The following is a 19429-nucleotide window of genomic DNA, read 5'->3' as shown; positions in this document are numbered from 1 at the left end:
TGTGCCTTACAATAGCCTACCTCTTGGTCCTACCCCATCTAAAAGGCCGAGGGAGGATTCCTCCACCTCCTCACTTTGTGAAAGTCACAGGCTGCGATGGGCCGGCCTCAGAGGGATGTCACCATCAAGCATTACCAGTGGAGAAATAAAACATTGATAAATCTGTTGGATGTGGTAGCTCCTTACCTCAACCACAGAAAAATATAGAAGTTGTTCCATTCTCTGGAAAATAGGCAGGCAGATGATATTAACACCTTGAATGCTATGGGGATTTTTCCCCTGTGCTGGGAAATCATGAACCCCATTATTCATGACGAGCTGGGCTCGTCATCAGCGTAGCAGGAGGCTACTGCATGACGAGCCCAGCTCGTCATGAGCGTGGAAGGGGTTAAGAAAAGACAGAAGCAAAGACTTTAAAACTGCCTACACTTAAGAGTTTCCAGTAGAAAAGCCCAAGTCTTGTGGGAGAGGCTTTTCTTACCAACAGCTTCAGTGACCGTACTGGCGACGGCATCTGCTGCAATCACTCATGAACGCATTTTACTAGCAAAGACTGAAACAATTTACCAGTGGCAAAGGAAAACCGCATCTGTCCGCAGTAATTTGGAAGGCACCAGCTAACACTAGACAACAACCCATTGCCCTGCTTCCCCTATTTACGCCTGGTGGGAGGAAGGCCTAACTAATTTTTAGCAAGGCACATCATAACTAAAAAAAAATGGCTCTAATGTACAAAATGATTTCATTTCACTGCTCAACAACCCAAACTGGCCCTTTCTCTTTGACTGAAAGTTGTCGGACCGAGTTCGTACTACAGAAAAGAGTGGTTGCAAAAGTTGGAAAGCACCAGAGAACTGGATATTGTTCAGAAAGAAAGGTGCAAAGCAGAGAATTTATCTGGTCTCTGATTTAAATACCTCAAAGTGGTAGATCAAAAAATATAAATTAGGATGCCAGCACCTCCTCACATTTACTCCATTGTACAACACCTGACTCGATGTTCACCTTGGACTTGCAATACAAAACTTCAATTTGAGGTAAAACACATGGAGTTCCCTCACTCGAAATCAAAGTAGTAACATATGCTATCAATACAGAGCCCTGACTAATGACCTAAAGTTGACCTTCACACTTTTCCAAGTGTCTGGACTCTTTAGCACCCGATGTGAAGTCTCAAATGTTTTAATCATATTTAGACAATTCTTTGCTTGAGTCAAACTTTCACTAGAATGTTGTGCAAGTCTGAAATCATTCAAATTTATCGACTTTGGACTTCCACATTTATAACAAATCGGCACTAACATCAGTAGGTTATCCAGCATGGGGGTCTTTACACCTCTACCTTTCAGTGTACACAACAAATGTCATCCACATCAGGAAATTCTGTAAGTGGCAGTTGTTTCTTCTTGCTTGGCCACCATTGCGTCTTGTATCTGTATAGTATTGAAATTCAGATTGCACCACATAAATGTGCTGGAACTGATGGAGTTTCCATTTGGCTTTCGATTCCTTCCTGTCTTCCTGCCCTTGGTAATATCAAGCAGTCCCTTGTTCTAAATCGACCATACCTTTGTTGTATAGTACCCGCGTAAACTGGGAGGGTCTAACACGGAGCATTCACAGGAAGTGTTAATTTGTTCCTTGCTCTTTGTTCAGTTTTCAGATCAGTGTAATTCTTTTGCCTGGACTTGAAAGCACCAGGGCAGAGAAGGATGTTCAGATGGGTACACTGGACATCAGCCTTTTTGTAACTGTGGATAAATGCACAGAGCCGGGACTTCATATTGAATTGCCACAGCTGTCTTCTAAGGCGAATGCCGTTTTTATAATTGTCCCAACTTTATGCTAATTCCGCTCCTAAAGGAGACTGTGAAATTGAAGAAATTGAAAGCTAAATAGATCCTCATTGTCCCTGGCTTGCATACCTTTCTTCCTTTTCTAAGAACAGCACAGGAAGCTTTCATGCTGGTTTAGGTTTTCTATTTTGTTTGTCAGCAAGTGACCGCACCGCAGCATTTCGTGGTCTACCTTACAGCTGTCTCATGAATGCTTCCCAATATCCTTACCTAAATTTTGCATTTAACAGCGCAACCATTGTGAAAAGCAGTTCTTAACCTTTTGACTTTTTTGGACCCCTACTAAATCACTATTGGTAGCCAGGGACCCCCCTAGCAATTTTTATGACTTGAACCAAAAAGGAAAATACAGAGACTAGTATACAGTTAAGAAATACACAAAGCATCAAATATGTTCTCTAGTTCACAATAAAAAAGCAAAAATAGAAAATTTTATTTTAACCTTAAAATTAGTGATTTTTAAAGTTTAGTTTAATTTTGAAAACACAAAGCAGTATGTTAGACTCTAGCATATTACGTAGTCTCTTTTGCTTCTGCTGATACCAAGAGTCAATTTCAAGTTAAAAATGGAACACTGCATAACCATTTTGATAAATACTCAAGGGTCTCGTCCGCAGAACTGTGGAGCATGTCAGCACAAACATGAATTCAGTTCAAGCCAGACCTACGCCTACTGTCAAGGTGACAGAACAATCTTACACTACTACCCTCAATCTCTAAAATTGACTGCATGACGCACCAGGGCATAGAATTCTGTTATTTTCAGCTTCCATTAAATTGTAAGAAGTTCTGAATGCTGCAAGCGCACATTTGACAGTCTAAACCTATAATGCAAAGTGGAAATGTTTTGTTACATGGGCTAGAAGGCAAAAGCTGGACCATTACAGATGTGGCCTTACAAATATTTGCCATACATATTAAATCTGGCTAAATATGGTTTTTCTGTTTCAAAGTATATTTTGCTGCAATTTCTAGATTCTTGAAAAAGCCAAACAAGTTGTCATTATTTTTCCAGCAAATAATAAAATATTTTATGAAAGTGCTCTTTAGGCGTTCTCCTCCTCCTGTCCCCCAATCACCAAATTTGGCTCCTAAATGGCAATTTAATAAACTATTGATAGCTTAGATGCAATAAGCTTTTGAACAATCCAAAACTCATTCCGAAGGTCCCTTCGTTATTCTATTTAAGACAAAAATAGCACTTCCCACATTCTTTTCACATACAGACTGAAGCGGAAATAGCCTTACATTCATTGATATAAGCTATCTAAAATTGTATTTATAGGCCACGAAGCCCTTCCATAAAACAGAGCAACTGTTTCTTGCATTTGGAACAATAAATAAAGGAGAGGTCTTTTTACGAAAAAGAACCTAGCAAAACAGATAGTTTCCAGCATTATGAAATATTATGTCCTCATGAATAAGTCTGTAAGAAGATCAGTAGGAGTTCATTCCACAAGAGCGACGGCAGCCACTATGGCCTTTTTTGCAGGACATCCTTCAAACGCCGTTTGCAAGACTGCCTCATGGAGAACTGCACATGCTTTCACCAAGCATTATTGCATTTAGGTAGATGTCAACTAGGTTGCAGCAGTAGGAAGGTCTCTGCTCCAGAACTTTTTCAAATATATTGAGCCTCGATGCCTGCCATCCACTGTTTTATTACGAACTGTAATGATAATCTTAATTCAAACATGTGAATCTGAGATTCCAGTTCTCTAGCATCAGCATCTTTAGTAGATGCACATGCGACCCTCCCTCCTTTCCATGTCATGAGGTTATCTTCTATTTTTGTAAGGAGCTAGAAACATCTGACAATTGGAAGCTCATGGCAGGATAGCATCCGAGGGTGCTGGGCTCCGATTGCTTATAGTTTGAATCATTTATAGTAATGTGAATAGGTTTATGGGAAATTTCACTATTATTGAGTGTAAGGTTCAACATTTATCAAGGGATCCCAGTCTAGCAATGGGAAATAATTCAAGCATGCGACTCTATGAAAGATGCTAATGCTGGAAAACTAGAGTTACAGGTAAGTAACTTTTGTTTCCGGCCAGGGAAGGCATGGCTTGGCAGTTCGGGCTGGACTGTTCCCATGAGGCACAGGGTCAGACTGATTTGCATATGGCCATGTCTGAACTGGGGTGGCAGAGTGGGCTAAAGAACGGTGATGGATTAAACCCAGATCTGTTGACTGGGTGTGAGTGTTTGATTGGTTCAGATGCTCCGTCCATCACCACCCCCTTTTGTACTTATTGATTCGGAGCACTAAAGGATTTACATATTTGACATGCGTGGTACTCCCAACGTATGGGGTCTCCAGGGTCTGCCTTCATATCATAGCGTTTTCGGGTAATTTTGCCTCTTTCAGCCAGCATTAAACTTCCTGGTTTTGAAACTTACGGATTGCTAAAGATAAAGGCGTGTGCAGGATGAAGTGTGAGCTTGTCCTGCCTGCAACAGCAGGTAGGATAAAATCATTAGTAAGATAGTGCTCACAGACTGAAATAAAACATGCAGAGTAACCGCACACGTAAGAGGGCCAGTCCTCCTGGGAAGTTGCAAATGTAGAAAAGGTGGTACTAAGGAAGGGACTACTAAGCCTGTTCGCGAATCAAAAGCCACCATTTAGAAAAGACCAGAACAGGAGCCAACTGAAAAGATAGAGGGAAAATAGGTGAAGCTTCAAGTCCATACTTGAATACAGAATGTCTGGAAGAGACCGCACAAGCACTTCCTAGGCAAGACCTAAAATGATTTTGAAGTAGGCCAATGTAACCATGCCCCAATGCAAGTTATTTGCCTTTTCGTTTCTAGGTTGTCCCTCTTATTTGAAAGGTGCTACCTTAGCTAGTGTATGAGGTTAAAAGAAAAAAGAGTGCTTATCACATTTGGTGTTATTCAGGATCTGTGATCATTGCACTGGGTGATGATCCCTGGTTCCTGACACAGAAAGGCCAGTTGTATTTGGGCTGAAGTTGGAGATTAAGTTGCAAGGTTTTTTTATATACAATCAAAGGCTGTAGACTTGATGGGGGCTTGAGATGTTTTTGCTGTTGTATATTTATTAGTACAATGCAGACCTAAATCAAACTAAATAATGGTCATATTGTCCCTACTGTGGAAAGAAATGCAAGTCACTCCTAGATATCGTAAACTGAATGGAAAACTGTTGTTCCATCTCAACTACACGTTGTTAGTATCCAAGCATGTGGGACCATCTTTCTAGGAATAACCACACTGTTCTGTTTGTCTTGTTGTTAGAACATTGGTCCATGCCTTAATCGCCTCTCCCTACATAGTAACAACATTCTATTCCTTACATTACTGAAAAGACAAATTAAAAGGTGGCAAGGTTAAACACAAAAATAGAAAAAGACTGGATTGCTGTTCTTAGGAATAACACTGGTATTTTGCTTTCTGCACAGACAAGACAGAATCAGAAATATAAAACTTGTTCCGATTAGAAGCTGTAAGGATAAACCGAAGCTTTACTCAAAATAGTTTGAGTTAATGTACGTTTTATGGACGTTAAACGTATTTATAATTTTGTTTAATATTTGTTTAGTAGGTTCTGCTATTATTTCTCCAAATATTTCCTCTCAACTCCGCCACTACTGTTTACTAGAGTATATGTCACCCTTAACATAGTGCTGTGCATTTTTCTGAAATTGTCTGAGCACAAAACCAAAGAGGTTTGGGAAAAAGCGGTTTCAATTGCAATATCACCAATATCCATTCTCCTCCACACCCTGCGTGAATGAAGTCAAGAGGATAAATTCTTCAGACTATTTTAGCTGTTGTGAGAAAAGCTGCCTTAGAGAATACAGTGATTCAAGATACAAGAACAAGAGTGTCATTGCTAATTTTAAAGCTCCACATGCAACTTCTACAGTGCCTTGAAAATAGTTAGGCATGGGTAATTTGTGGTAATCGGTAATTAAAGGCAATTGCTCTTGCAATAAAGGTATTTGTAATTAAATATTTTGATCGGAAGGTGCCATTTGCAGATAAGGCGTATGGTTATTTTGTGCTATCACGAAGCCTTTAGGAATAGAAAGAATATTCAAAATGTCTGCAGCATAATGCACATTCATAGTTTTTTTGACCAAAGAAATACTAAAAAGCTTTCAGTATTCATTCCAAGCGCTCCAATCTTTCCAGGTGCCGAAGAGAAAATTTTGGAAGAATTTCGAGAAGCACATGGCGTTGACACTCCAGATTTTCCGCTCCAGGCAATGATCCAGGGTGCTGGCAAACTCGTACTGATTGACAAGCTGCTCCCAAAGCTGAAGGCTGGTGGCCACAGGGTGCTTATCTTCTCCCAGATGGTGCGTTGCCTGGACATACTGGAAGACTACCTCATTCAAAGAAGGTATGCACAACAATACACACCCCGAGACTTCGTTTTTGCTTTTTCATTTTGGTCTGGCTGTCGCATGTTTTTGTATGTTTTGATGACTGATGAGAGCCTTTAAAATCAGTGTTCTTTTATCGAGCGCATATATTGATATTTAAACATCAAAATCATTTTAAATCCTAGGCAAACCTTACTCCGAAATGTTCTTGAATGGAGATAAATTGCGTTGAGAAATATAAGGTTTATGGTACATGCCCTGTAAAACACTAAAGCGTTTATGCTGTGATCCATTATTTAACTGTTTGCTTGCCCAGGCCTTTCACTCTACATATTTTGTGAACGTTTGCGTACAATGCTCCATACAGCCTTTTTCTATAAAAACAGAAGTGTGAATATGTATTGTTGCTGCATTGCTTCAACTGTGGATGCAATGATTGGTCATTCCGAATGTGATTTCCGAATCGGCTGTGATGTTTGACAAATTAAAATCCGGTATGTCCGCATACATTGTGCTTGCCAATTAAAACGTATGTTCAAAATTGTTAATGCGTTTGTTAATTTGTTGCAGATACCCTTACGAACGAATTGATGGGAGAGTAAGGGGTAATCTTCGCCAGGCAGCTATTGACAGGTTTTCAAAGCCAGATTCGGATAGATTTGTCTTTCTGCTGTGTACAAGAGCAGGAGGCTTGGGCATTAATCTGACTGCTGCTGATACCTGCATCATTTTTGATTCAGATTGGAACCCTCAGAACGATCTACAGGTAAATAATTAATTAGTCCCTTTACCAGCCTCCCTTGTCCTTACCTTTCGATTAAGTTCCGAGTTCTAGGTTAGGTGCGTGCTTAGAAAATACTCAACAGTTGATATAGTTTTGTGAGTCAGAAAAACAAACATTAAGATAAAGTAACTGGAAATGGTAAGTTACCGTATAAACTAAATTTTGTTTGGAGGCGATTGGTTATTTCAGACAGTATAAACACAGGTAAGACTAACATCTTAAGGTTCGCATATGGTACTGCCTGCCAGATACACAACATTTTTAAATTAACTGGATTGTTTCTAGGGCGTCCATGTATTTACCAAAAAGTTGTCATCTGTTTTTTTTCTATAATATCCGTACAGTAATTACTCCATATTAATATCGGCCTACTACCGTAACAATTTATATCATAAAACCCCACAGCCCCTACTTTTAGCGAATGAAGAGGTAGATTATGGTTTTGAGAACTAAGCATGTATTTATTTGACTTAAGATGCAAACATTGAGCATCTGCTGAAAGATTGTACCTCACATTTCATATTAATTGTTACTTAACATCTTGACTGAAATGTACCTTAAGTGGTATAGATATACCTTATGCAACATATCCTCCATGCAGTGCCACTCAGTGAGAAGAGTACAACCAACTTTTCAGGTGTGCAGATGAGAGGACACCGGATAGAGGAGGGCTGGGACCAAAAAAGAGAAAACTGTGGTGGGAGATACGGTCACAAAGCAGCAGGAGTGAGTTTAGTGGGTGGGTGGAAGTCAGTCAGTCATCGTTTTGGTACCATAACATATCAAACAGGAGCACAGCTGATTTCCTCATTTTATAGAGCCCTTATTGGTATGTGGTATGTTTAGGGCCTCCTAAGTGGAATTGTATTTAACATTTGCCGTTTTATTACAGACCAGAAACTGCATACAGAGTTGGCATTTTGGTTCTGTGGGGGTCATAGGAGTAGGTGAAGATAATGCGATGTGGCCTTTGAGGTCAGATTTTATGGTCATTTGTGAGATTCTGAGACAACTGTTTGAGAGAATACCATACTCATAGGTACCCTCATCACAAGCAACAGGTGCCTCTTCAGAAAGGTACTTTTCTCACCAATAAATATCTTAATTAATTTTCTTCCAACAGCATTGCTTTCTCGTTTCATGAACTATAACCAAAGTGGGTGAATGTTCAATCAGATTAGCTCTGTTAGGGGTTGTGGCTGAGCAAACTTCATGGCGGACCCTTTTTAGGACTGCACCACCAGTGGCCCGCATAATCCTCTAATATCCTGCTATATTCACCCAACGGCTCCGCGATCCATAGCTTAGACCCACCTCTGGTAGCACAGGTGGCCCCCAGTGTCCGGACTCTGCGAATGAGAGCACGAGTAATTGAGGAGGTCTTGAAGCTACCCACTGCCGTATTGTTTAAGAAGGCAGAACCACACGGTAGGTTGAAGTGCAGAGGACTGTGCTGAAGAGTGCACAGTGCATTTTCCCCCTTGTGATGCTTCTCGCCTGGTCATGTGGGGGAGACAGGACTCATCGTCCTTGCGGTAAGCGGGCCGGGGACCCAAGTGTTTTGGTGGGACGCAACGCGATGGAAACAAGCAAACGGTCCTAGAGGCCTTCCTAGGGAGAATTGACAATCGTGCCTACATTCTCTACTCTTCTATCTTGGGCTGCCGAAAGCTGTAGTGTGCATGGTTCCCAGCCAACTTCCTCTGGTCTCTGTGGTGTGGCCTATGCGGCTGTCCTGACATCCCGGCTATGAGAGGGACTCATTGATGGCCATCTGACATCGAAAGAAGGCCCTTAATGACTGGGGGTACAGATCCGATCTGGGGTCGGATGCTGGCAACCCCTTCTTACACTTGGAACAAGTAGTTGTGATCTGCGCTCTGGACCCTTGTGGAGGGTGGTCACATAAGACTGTTGCACCCTCCCTACTTCATAAAATGGACAAATGCACAATGTGTCTGACCACCGATATCTCACAGAGAGACACTGGTGTGGATGGTGTAGCATCCAGTAATACCTTAAATGACTCTACTGCAATTATAATACAAGCCATAAATGAAACGGAAGACCTCCCTGGAAACCAAGTTTGGTGAGGTACAATCTGATGTGTCTTTGCTGTGAGGGTCACTGAACTGGAGGGTACGATATCTTCGCTAGATGAGACTGTTTGGGAACTCGAAAATACTTTGACGTGGTTGTCAGCTGAATCCAGAGACCCCTGTCTGTGAGGTGAGGAAGCGCTGGGACAAATTCTCGCACTACAGCTTTAGGTGGTTGGTGTTCCCATATGAATTTAAGGGATCTGATCCAGGATGTGTACTCACAACTAAACTAGACTCCTTTGTGCCCTTACAAGCGCTATCCAGCTATGTCTCTTGGAACAGCTCCATCGAGCCCTATGGTCAAGGTCGCCCCCCGGGGCTCCCGCCAGACCCTCGATTCTCATGTCTGTGGCTTGCTTGAATCCTGATGGAGCAGTGAGCAAGGGACCCTCGATTGCCAGGTTTATAAACTACAGAGACGACACCTGGTCCTTCACACAGTACTAAAAAAGGGTGCAATATGATAATGATATGACTCCCATTCCATCATGGTATTTCAGGATTATATGAGGATGTTCAGAAGCTGCAGAAAACCTTTATCCGTCATACAAAAACCGAGGAGCATGGGACGGCAATACATGCTACTCTCTCCCAAGAAAAAGAAAGTCATCTTTCAATCTCAATCCTATTGGTTTGACACCCTGGAGCTTGTCTTGCAGTGGGTAGATGAGAGGCCTGCACAGGTAAGGCAGACTGCAGTTTCAGACAATAACTCCTCGATGGCACGCCTGGTACTGATATTCGATGGCGTAGGTGATCCCATTGGTGTGGAACACATACTGGACAGAGCTCTAACCCTCTGACGATCACGGTTCGGATGGCCATGATGCTTGGAAATCAGGGCAATTAAACTCTCACCTGAACGATTTCTCACTCACTCTGATGAGTGTTCCACTTTCACCCCACTCAAGATTTTAACTGGATACCTCCCCCGTCTGATCCTGGCAGCGGCCTTATGACCACCTCCGCTGGTGCTTTGGCCCTCTGAGACTCGTTTCTTATCACTATATCACTACATCAATGCTTTGTGGGAATAGGTATCCACCAGGGGTTTTCTTCTTGAGTCACTGGTTCATTTGTGGTTACTGCCATATGTTTAGCAACTGCTCATCGCCCTGTACCTATGATCTTGTGGGCCCTCCCTGCAGATCTCGCAATTCTTTTTTCTTGTGTTTGGTTTAATTTGTTTGGGGGCATTATTGGGTTTTTCTTTTTTTCTGAATGTTTTGTTTAGCTTCTCCAGACGTTTGGGGGATGTGGAGAGTTTCTTACTCCTCCTGTAATGGGGGCTTTGGCTACGGTTACATGAAACAGATACTTTGCAGTTTGAAGTATAGGGAGGGCAGGAGGCAATGTTTGATATATTATAATGTAACTTGCTTATGTCATGGCTTTACTATGTCCTAATCCAAGGGCGGTCTGCCACCACACCTTTCTACTAAACATCCGGTTATGACTTTTTGGTATAATGCCACCCCAATCCGCTGCCTCGCGTGGAACATCAAAGATATCTTTAATGAGGTGAAGCAAGGGGCCATCTTTCACCAGACCAAACAATTAGGCATAGTTATGCTCCTATTCCAAGAAAACCATCTCTTGGCAAAACACTGTTACTGCTTGCTGCCGTATTGGCTATGATGATGCTTACCATGCAGGTGTTCACCAGGGATTGAGGTAAGTGGCATGTCTGATCCATGCTTGCCTCCCATTTAAGGTGGAACAGGTCATTTTGGATCATGTGGGAGGTGTCTCTAAGTCGGGGGGTATCTCTGGAGCTCCCCATAGTTTTCTGCTCAGTCATTCTTTTCGCACCTAAGCGAAGCCTTGCTTTCTGATCCACTAGGGAATATGATCATAGGGGGCATTTCAATGGATTGATAACCGCTGAGCTCATCAGGGTTTGTTCCACACTATAGGCATCGCCCTTCGCCTACCCCTTGGGAACATTTGTTTAGGCATTGGGTATTACGGATGTCTGACCCCACTGTCGCCGTGAAGCAGGCTGCTATATTCATTTTTAGGTGGGTACATGGCAGTCTTTTGCAGCTTGATTATTATTGGTCCCAGATGCCTACATGTCTTCAATTTCTGGGGTGTTCCTCCACTCCAGTGATTTATCAGATCATGCCACATTGGAAGTGCATGTTTACGGTGTCCATCTGCATGCATAGACCCCTTGGTTTCTCATTGGGAAGCGTTTGGAGCAGTGACACATTTTACTGTGATCTCGAAACTAGTTCACAAGAAACGAGAACGCTTGTGAGCGACCAGTACTCTCAAACAAGCTGTATGGACTGCAGAAAGTGAATATCTGAGAGAGGCATCTGGAGACGTGTCACATGTTCACACTGGCCTCCACATTCAAACAAGTACATATAGGTGAAGCTTGGAAGATCTGGCAGGCATCTCAAAGGCAGCTTTGAGCAAGGCAGTTAAACAGGCAAAAGCTGCTTCCTTGACTTAGCCGACGTACTGCTTCCCCTTACCACATGACATGTATTGGGAATGGATCGGGTGTCATTCAACCCCTGAGGGAATAGCAAATGCGTTTGCTGCCTATTATGCCTCACTATTCAAATGCTCAGACCTGTTCGGCTGAAGGGCTCTTCACCTGTTTCATCCATTCGGCTACTGCACCTGACCACTACTCAACGCAATACTCTTGATGGGTATGACCATGTAGATAAGATTGCTGATCCCATATCTCAGCTGTCCACAGGAAACGTCCAAGCCCCAACAGATTACCAGTGGAGTTCTTTAGCTGCCAATCTCGTAAATTAAAACAGCCACTTTTGGAACCTTATAACGAGGCTTGAGATACTGGCTGCCCTCTCGAAGTTCCTAGAGGAGTTGCATATAGTCACCATCCCAAAAGGGGACCGTCCCTCTTATCTTTGTTCACCCTACAGACCTGTCTTGTTGATTAACAGTAAAGTTCAAATATTAGCGAAAATTCTCATGCTGCGACTTTTCCCAGTCATCACAGAATTGATCAACGACTATCAATGTGGCTTCATGCCCTGTGGATCGAGAGACTGTGCAGGTTTCACAATGCATTTGCTTCCCAGCTTTGGAGACCCTTAGCTGTTCTGCTCTTGGACTTCGAGAAGGCCTTTTTGTATCGTGGACTTGCATGTTCCACTTGTTAGAGCATACGGTCTTTGGCCTTCAATGTTTGCATATGTATGATTGCTCTATGGCAGACCTTGCGTGAGATTAGGGGGAAAACCTGTTTGCGTCATTCCTGATTTGAAAAGAGGATTTGGCAGGAGTGCCCCCTGTCACCCCAATTGGTTGCACTTACAAATGTGCCCTTGGCACAGATTATCCTAATTGAACCTCGTATGTGGGGTTTTCAGTGGTCCGATACATAAGAGGGCTTTGTATCCCTCTATTCCAATTTCTCTATCTGTGGACCAGTTACTGAGATCCTTAACACCTTTTGGACTCCATTCGGCACTGCAGGTTTATTGGTTCAAGACTGGATAATTCCCCATCAGGCTGACACTCCACACGGTGGAGTGGGCATGCCAGACAGAAATGACGGTGAAGGAAACTGGTTTCCTCTGCCTAGGAGTTAACATCTGAACCATGTTGGCTGTGGCTTGATCTGAAAACCTTGTCTCCTTGCTGGCCACGACGCTGAGCGATGTGTAGCGCTGGTCTTCATTGTCTTGCTGGTGCTCATTGCGATATTGAAAATGATTAGTCTTCCATGGCTATTATATTAATTGCAAAACTGCTCTTACAATCTATCTAAAGCGAACCTTGCATAGTTTAACTCTGTTATATCTTCATTCATATGGAGTGGTGGACCCCAGTGGGTTGCACTTGCCAAAAGTTATAAATAGATCTATGATGAGGAGCTGGTAGTGGTTGACATAAGTTTGTACGACAGGGCCTTTCATTTATTGGTTATCAACGACCGGATTTATGGCTCGGCGGATGACCCCGCATATAAACTCGAACACTGGATTGTGCTTAACTTTGTCCCTCTTCACTATCTGTTGGGGCAAAATGCCATCCCATGCTCTACCGCTGACTTGACCTGACCTGGTCAGAGCCGGTCGCTCCACCCGCCTCGTGCCTGACCCCTGCCGCTGTGTCTCCCGTGTGCCCCTGAGCTGCTGTGCCCTGGAAAATCCCTGCCAAGGATCCGGTCTTGTGCACTAATTTATTCTAATATTCTATTTAATTTATAATCACTTTTGCGCCATATATAACTGTTGTGCCTGTGTTAGTGTGCTCTGCTTGAATTTAGTCGTGCCCCCTGTTTGCTGCCGCCACCGCTGCCCGCTGTGACTCTCTGGTTAGTTTCGATTTCATTCTCAGAGACCATTTGTTGTGCCCCTCCACCCCGCTCCCGGCCGCTGCTCAGCCCAACCCCCGTCCCCTCCTGCATCACCCCTCCTACCCACCCCGCTCCCACCTCCCAGCTGCTCCTCCCTCGCTCCGCCCCTTCAACTCTCCACCTATGGCAGAGTGGCAAACGCGCAGCGGGCGCGCCCCATGCACGCCAAAGGCAAGCCCGTCTACGCCTGGACCGCGCCCAGAGCCAGACCCCCTGGACTCCGCAAAAACCACTCCACCCGCCTAACGTACGACGCCGCAACCCTCACTGCACTCAACACCGGCCGACTCCCCGACTGCCACCAAGCCGCCCCAGGTCGCTCCCATGGACCATTTACCTGCCAATCCTGCAAATTCTGCTGCAGCAGGACCCACACTGCAACCACAAACACCAAACAGAGCCCAAACAACAACCACAGACACGCCATTGAACTTTGGAACCTACTCGACACCACATCGCCGGACGTCGCCTTTCTTACAGAAACCTGGATGAACGCCTCATCAGCGCCCGACATCGCCATTGCCATCCCAGACGGTTACAAGATCATCCGAAGGGACCGCATCAACCAAACAGGAGGAGGCATCGCCATCGTCCAACGCCGACAACACCCTCACAGCCGCCAAACATCTTCACTTCCAGATTCACACCGACCCCACGACCACACTTATAGGCACCCTCGTCTACAGACCCCCAGGACCCCGCACACAATTCAGCGAAGACATCACTGACTTTATCAGCCCACACGCCCTCCCCTCCAAGGACTACATTCTCCTAGGAGACTTCAACTTCCACCTAGAAAAGAACAACGATAGCAACACCACCACCCTTCTGGACAACCTCGCCAATCTCGGACTCAAACAACTGGTAAACACCTCCACCCACTACGCCGGACACACGCTCGATGCAATCTTCTCCTCCAGCAAGCACATCTCCTTCAATCACGCCACAGGACTCCACTGGACGGACCACAGCTGCGTTCACTTGAACTTCAGAAAAACCACGACACACCACCACCCACAAGTCCCCCGCAGAAACTGGAACAAAATTACCACCGACCAGCTCACCACATCGCTAAACCAAAACCCTCCCGCCAGAGCATCGGACCCAAACCATGCAGCCATCAATCTCACACAATGGATCACCCGCTGCGCTGACGAATTAGCACCCTTGAAAAACCACCACAACAACCCAAGAAGCAAAAAAGCCACCTGGTTCAATGACGACCTCAAAAACTCCCCAAAAAACTGCCGCACCCTCGAAAAAGCCTGGTCAAAAAACCCAACCACAGACAACATGACCGCCCTCAAGGACGCCACCCGCAAACACCACCAGCTGATCCGATCCACCAAGAAATCAACATTCAAGGATCGACTCGACAACAACGCCCACAACAGCAAGGAACTCTTCAGCATCGTCAAAGAGCTTACCAATCCCAGCGCCGGCACCAATGACATCACTCCCTCTCAAGACCTCTGCAACTCTCTAGCCTCGTTCTTCCACAGCAAGATCGCTGACATACATAACAGTTTCGGCGAACAATTCACTCCCCTCACCACCGAACGGAAGCCCCCCACCACCACCCTTTGTGCCTGGACCCCGATCAGCACCGAAGACACCATCCGCCTGATGAACTCCATCCACTCCGGATCACCAACCGATCCATGCCCCCACCACATCTTCAACAAGGCCGACTCCATCATCGCACCCCAACTCCGGGATATCATCAACTGTTACCTCTACACCGCTACCTTCCCGGAAAGCTGGAAACATACCGAACTCAGCGCCCTCCTGAAGAAACCTACAGCAGACCCCACCGAACTTAAGAACTACCGCCCCATCTCGCTCCTCCCATTCCCTGCCAAAGTCATAGAGAAGACTGTCAACAACCAGCTCGCCGCCTTCCTCGAGTCTAATGGCTCCTTCGACCCCTCACAATCTGGCTTCCGAGCCAAACACAGCACCGAGACCGCCCTCATCGCAGCCACAGATGACATCCGAACACTACTCGATAACGGGGAAACAGCTGCCCTCATCCTCCTGGACCTCACCGCAGCGTTTGACACGGTCTGCCATAGCACCCTTGTACAACGCCTCAGCAACGTCAGGATACAAGAAAAAGCATTGGACTGGATCATCTCGTTCCTCGCCGGAAGAACCCAGAGAGTCCGCCTCCCCCCCCCTTCAGATCGGAGGCCACCGAAGTCATCTGTGGAGTACCACAAGGATCATCCCTCAGCCCCACCCTCTTCAACGTCTACATGAGCCCCCTCGCAGCCATCGCACGCCAGAACAACCTCAACATCATCTCCTATGCTGACGACACTCAGCTGATCCCCTCCCTCACCAAAGACCCAAACACCGCCAAAACCAACCTACACGAAGGAATGAAAGACGTAGCTGAATGGATGAAGAACAGCCGCCTAAAACTGAATTCAGACAAGACGGAAGTCCTCATCCTAGGATCATCCCCCTCTGCATGGGACGACTCATGGTGGCCACCGGCCCTAGGCAGCGCGCCCAAACCAACGGACCATGCTCGCAACCTGGGATTCATTCTAGACTCCTCCCTCTCAATGACCAAACAAGTCAACGCCGTCTCGTCATCATGCTTTAACATCTTACGCATGCTCCGAAAGATCTTCCGATGGATCCCCATCGAAACAAGAAAGACGGTCACCCAAGCACTTGTCACAAGCCGGCTGGACTACGGAAACACCCTATACGCCGGAACCACAGCCTAATTACAGAAAAAACTCCAACGCATTCAGAACGCCTCCGTCCGACTCATCCTAGACCTACCACGCTACAATCACATCTCCGGCCACTTGAGAGACCTTCACTGGCTCCCTGTCAACAAGAGAATCAAGTTCCGCCTCCTCACCCACGCACACAAGGCCCTCTACGACCTAGGACCCAGTTACCTCAACACGCGCCTGACCTTTTTCACCCCCACCCGCCAACTACGATCATTCAATCAAGCCCTCGCTGCGATTCCACGAATCCGAAGAGCCACCATGGGAGGTAGATCATTCTCCTACTTAGCGGCCAAAACCTGGAATTCTCTCCCCACCCACCTCCGCCTTACACAGAACCACCTCTCCCTCAGAAAACAACTCAAAACCTGGCTGTTTGGTAAATAACGAAACCCCCCTCCCCAAAGCGCCTTGAGACCCTCTGGGTGAGTAGTGCGCTATACAAATTTTGACTTGACTTGATTTCAGCGGTATTTACAATCTGGAAGTCAACACTTTGAGACATTCAATGGGAGGATAGGTTAATTGGTGCAGTTCCTCTATGGTGTAGCACCTTACTGCAGGAGGTGACGACACTGGAGGGTTTTTGTGGTTGGGACTTATTGGGCGTTACCTCCTTGAGAAATGTCTTAGAGGGCACAGGGGTCAAGACATTTGAAGAACTACAAGATTATTTTGGGTTAGAACGCTCTCAGTTCTTTGTATGTTTGCAGCTGTGACACCCTCCAATCATACTTGGCTGATTACCCTGATGGTCCTTAATACAAACCACTTGAAGCTAAGTTGACTGTCTATCCTCTACCTGATCGGGGCAGATATCCTATGTATACAAGGCCCTGGTACTTCATACTCCTGACTCTTTCCCAGCCTTAAGGAAGAAATGGGAAATGATTTTGAGCAATTGGATGATTCGAAATGGGCGATTGCTTTGATGAGGATCCAGGAGGGTGCAGTCTCCGCAAGGTTTTGCTTGATTCCATTTGGTGCTGCCACTGCATCCGTCTAACTCCACAGCGACTCTGGCATATGAACTAGGCAGCAGACCCTACTTGCCTCCCATGCACTGTGACGATGGGTGACTTCTTACGCACTAAGTGGGATTGTACAGTCTTCCGTCCATATCTGGATGCTATAGAATCCACATTCAGTGTGGTGCTTGTCCTCCGGTTTGTATTACTCCCAAAATGGCCCTTCTCATTGTGGTTGAGGACAAAGCGTTCACACATGCTGAAAGAAATGTTGAGATTCTGCTTGGTAACAGGGAAGAGAGATATCGCCCATCAATGGAGGCAGGTTGAGGCTCCAACTGTGGAGACATGAACAGAAATAGCCCTTAGTTGTGTCCGGGAACAGCCTATATATGTAGCATGGGGATGTCCCAGGAAAGATGAGAGGGTGTGTGCGGGATGGGGGTCAATTCCGGGCACGGGTAATAAACTGTTGACTATGCATCTACGGTGGGTATACCAGCTGCTGTATGCTATGGGCGGCCCATTTGCCCCCCTGTGGGGACATTTGATGAACAATAACTGGCGTGACTGGACAGTTCATGTTCTCTGTGTTTATTGTAAAGCCTCAAAACAAAATAAAGATTTAAAAAACAAGTTAGCTCTGTTATATCTCATCAACCGGCTATCTCGCCTGAAATACCTAAACGGCTAATGTTACCAACTGTGACGCAAATCAATGTGTATTTTATTGTTGGAAACAATTCGTATCTTCCTATATGATATATAATCACAGTGTATAAATAATCAACTTGTACATGTGAATTAAAAGCCTATCATACTGTCTTTGATCTGAGGTCCATCAAGTCACTAAATCGCATTTTCTAGCCAGAATATCTGTGTTTCTAGCTAATACACTTTAAAGGACAGTAAAGATAAACCATATATTCAGATTAGAACTGTGTAGTTACGCAAATCAATGTGTATTTTATTGTTGGAAACAATTTGTATCTTCCTATATGATATATAATCACAGTGTATAAATAATCAACTTGTACATGTGAATTAAAAGCCTATCATACTGTCTTTGATCTGTGGTCCATCAAGTCACTAAATCGCATTTTCTAGCCAGAATGTCTGTGTTTCTAGCTAATACACTTTAAAGGACAGTAAAGATAAACCATATATTCAGATTAGAGTAATACGCTATTGTTTACTAATTTTGACTGTGGGCAAAGGCAGAATGACCATTTGTGGCTTCGCCTCACATGACACACCCCCTTCCAGGCACTCAAGTGGTATTAAATAATATATCAATTGTCTGCACATTTACATGTATACCCTTTAATAGTGATTGTATTGCATGGGCTTTTTCTATACCTGTGGGCACCTAAAAACACATTGTAATGTGACTTAAGTTTAGAATGGCTCTAATATTTTTTATGTACTTTAAAAAAAATATATATATATTTTTAATACAGGCTCAAGCCCGATGCCACAGAATTGGACAGAGCAAGTCTGTGAAAATCTACAGGTTGATCACCAGGAATTCATATGAAAGGGAAATGTTTGATAAAGCTAGTCTCAAGCTTGGTCTTGACAAAGCTGTCCTACAGTCCATGAGTGGGAGAGAGAATGCTACAAATGGGGTAAGGATAAACCAAGTGATGGGTGTGTTGTGGAGATTGACTTAAGTTAAACAATTTCAATAGTTTTTTCAGACTGTAGACTACAATGAGTTGTTATATGAAACTGCATTTTATCAAAAGAATGAAAAAGGCCTTAAAGACAGCAGCCTTGTATTTGAGATTAAGGTCCTCTTGGCCCAGTCAAAAGGATGTTTCTCAATATGTTCAACCATCATAGGTCTGTTCTTGGACAATTTAGTTTTACCAGTAACTTTTATTCGCACCTTTCCTGATCTTTACTTTATTTTCCAGGTGCAGCAGCTTTCCAAGAAAGAGATAGAAGATCTTCTCCGAAAAGGTGCCTATGGAGCCCTCATGGATGAAGAAGATGAAGGCTCAAAGTTCTGTGAAGAGGACATTGATCAGATCCTCCTGAGGAGAACTCATACGATCACCATAGAGTCAGAGGGCAAAGGATCCACTTTTGCAAAGGTGAACTTTAGTCACATTCAGCAATACTTAAACCTTATTTATATCAAATAAAAATTGTGATATCAATGTAGTGTTAATCTGACGTAAGCAAGCTACCAGTTCTATGTCTTCAGTTAGGTTCTAGCTGGTATAACCAAAGCATTGTACATCTGACTGTG

General features: G+C 44.6%; 1 protein-coding gene across 4 annotated transcripts in view; it reads left to right on the top strand.

Moving 5' to 3' along the window:
• The window catches only part of CHD7 (chromodomain helicase DNA binding protein 7), a 771490-nt gene that overhangs the window by 666015 nt on the left and 86046 nt on the right, over positions 1-19429 (top strand). For all 4 annotated transcript variants that reach the window (XM_078687262.1, XM_078687261.1, XM_078687264.1 and 1 more), the window contains exons 16-19: positions 6021-6231; positions 6785-6980; positions 18633-18800; positions 19092-19271. In XM_078687262.1, the coding sequence (XP_078543388.1) occupies positions 6021-6231; positions 6785-6980; positions 18633-18800; positions 19092-19271 (755 nt within the window). The remainder of the gene's footprint in view (positions 1-6020; positions 6232-6784; positions 6981-18632; positions 18801-19091; positions 19272-19429) is intronic.

Source organism: Lissotriton helveticus, chromosome 4_1, assembly GCF_964261635.1.
Source record: "Lissotriton helveticus chromosome 4_1, aLisHel1.1, whole genome shotgun sequence".
Classification (NCBI taxonomy): domain Eukaryota; kingdom Metazoa; phylum Chordata; class Amphibia; order Caudata; family Salamandridae; genus Lissotriton; species Lissotriton helveticus.
This window is presented reverse-complemented; position numbering and strand designations above follow the sequence as displayed.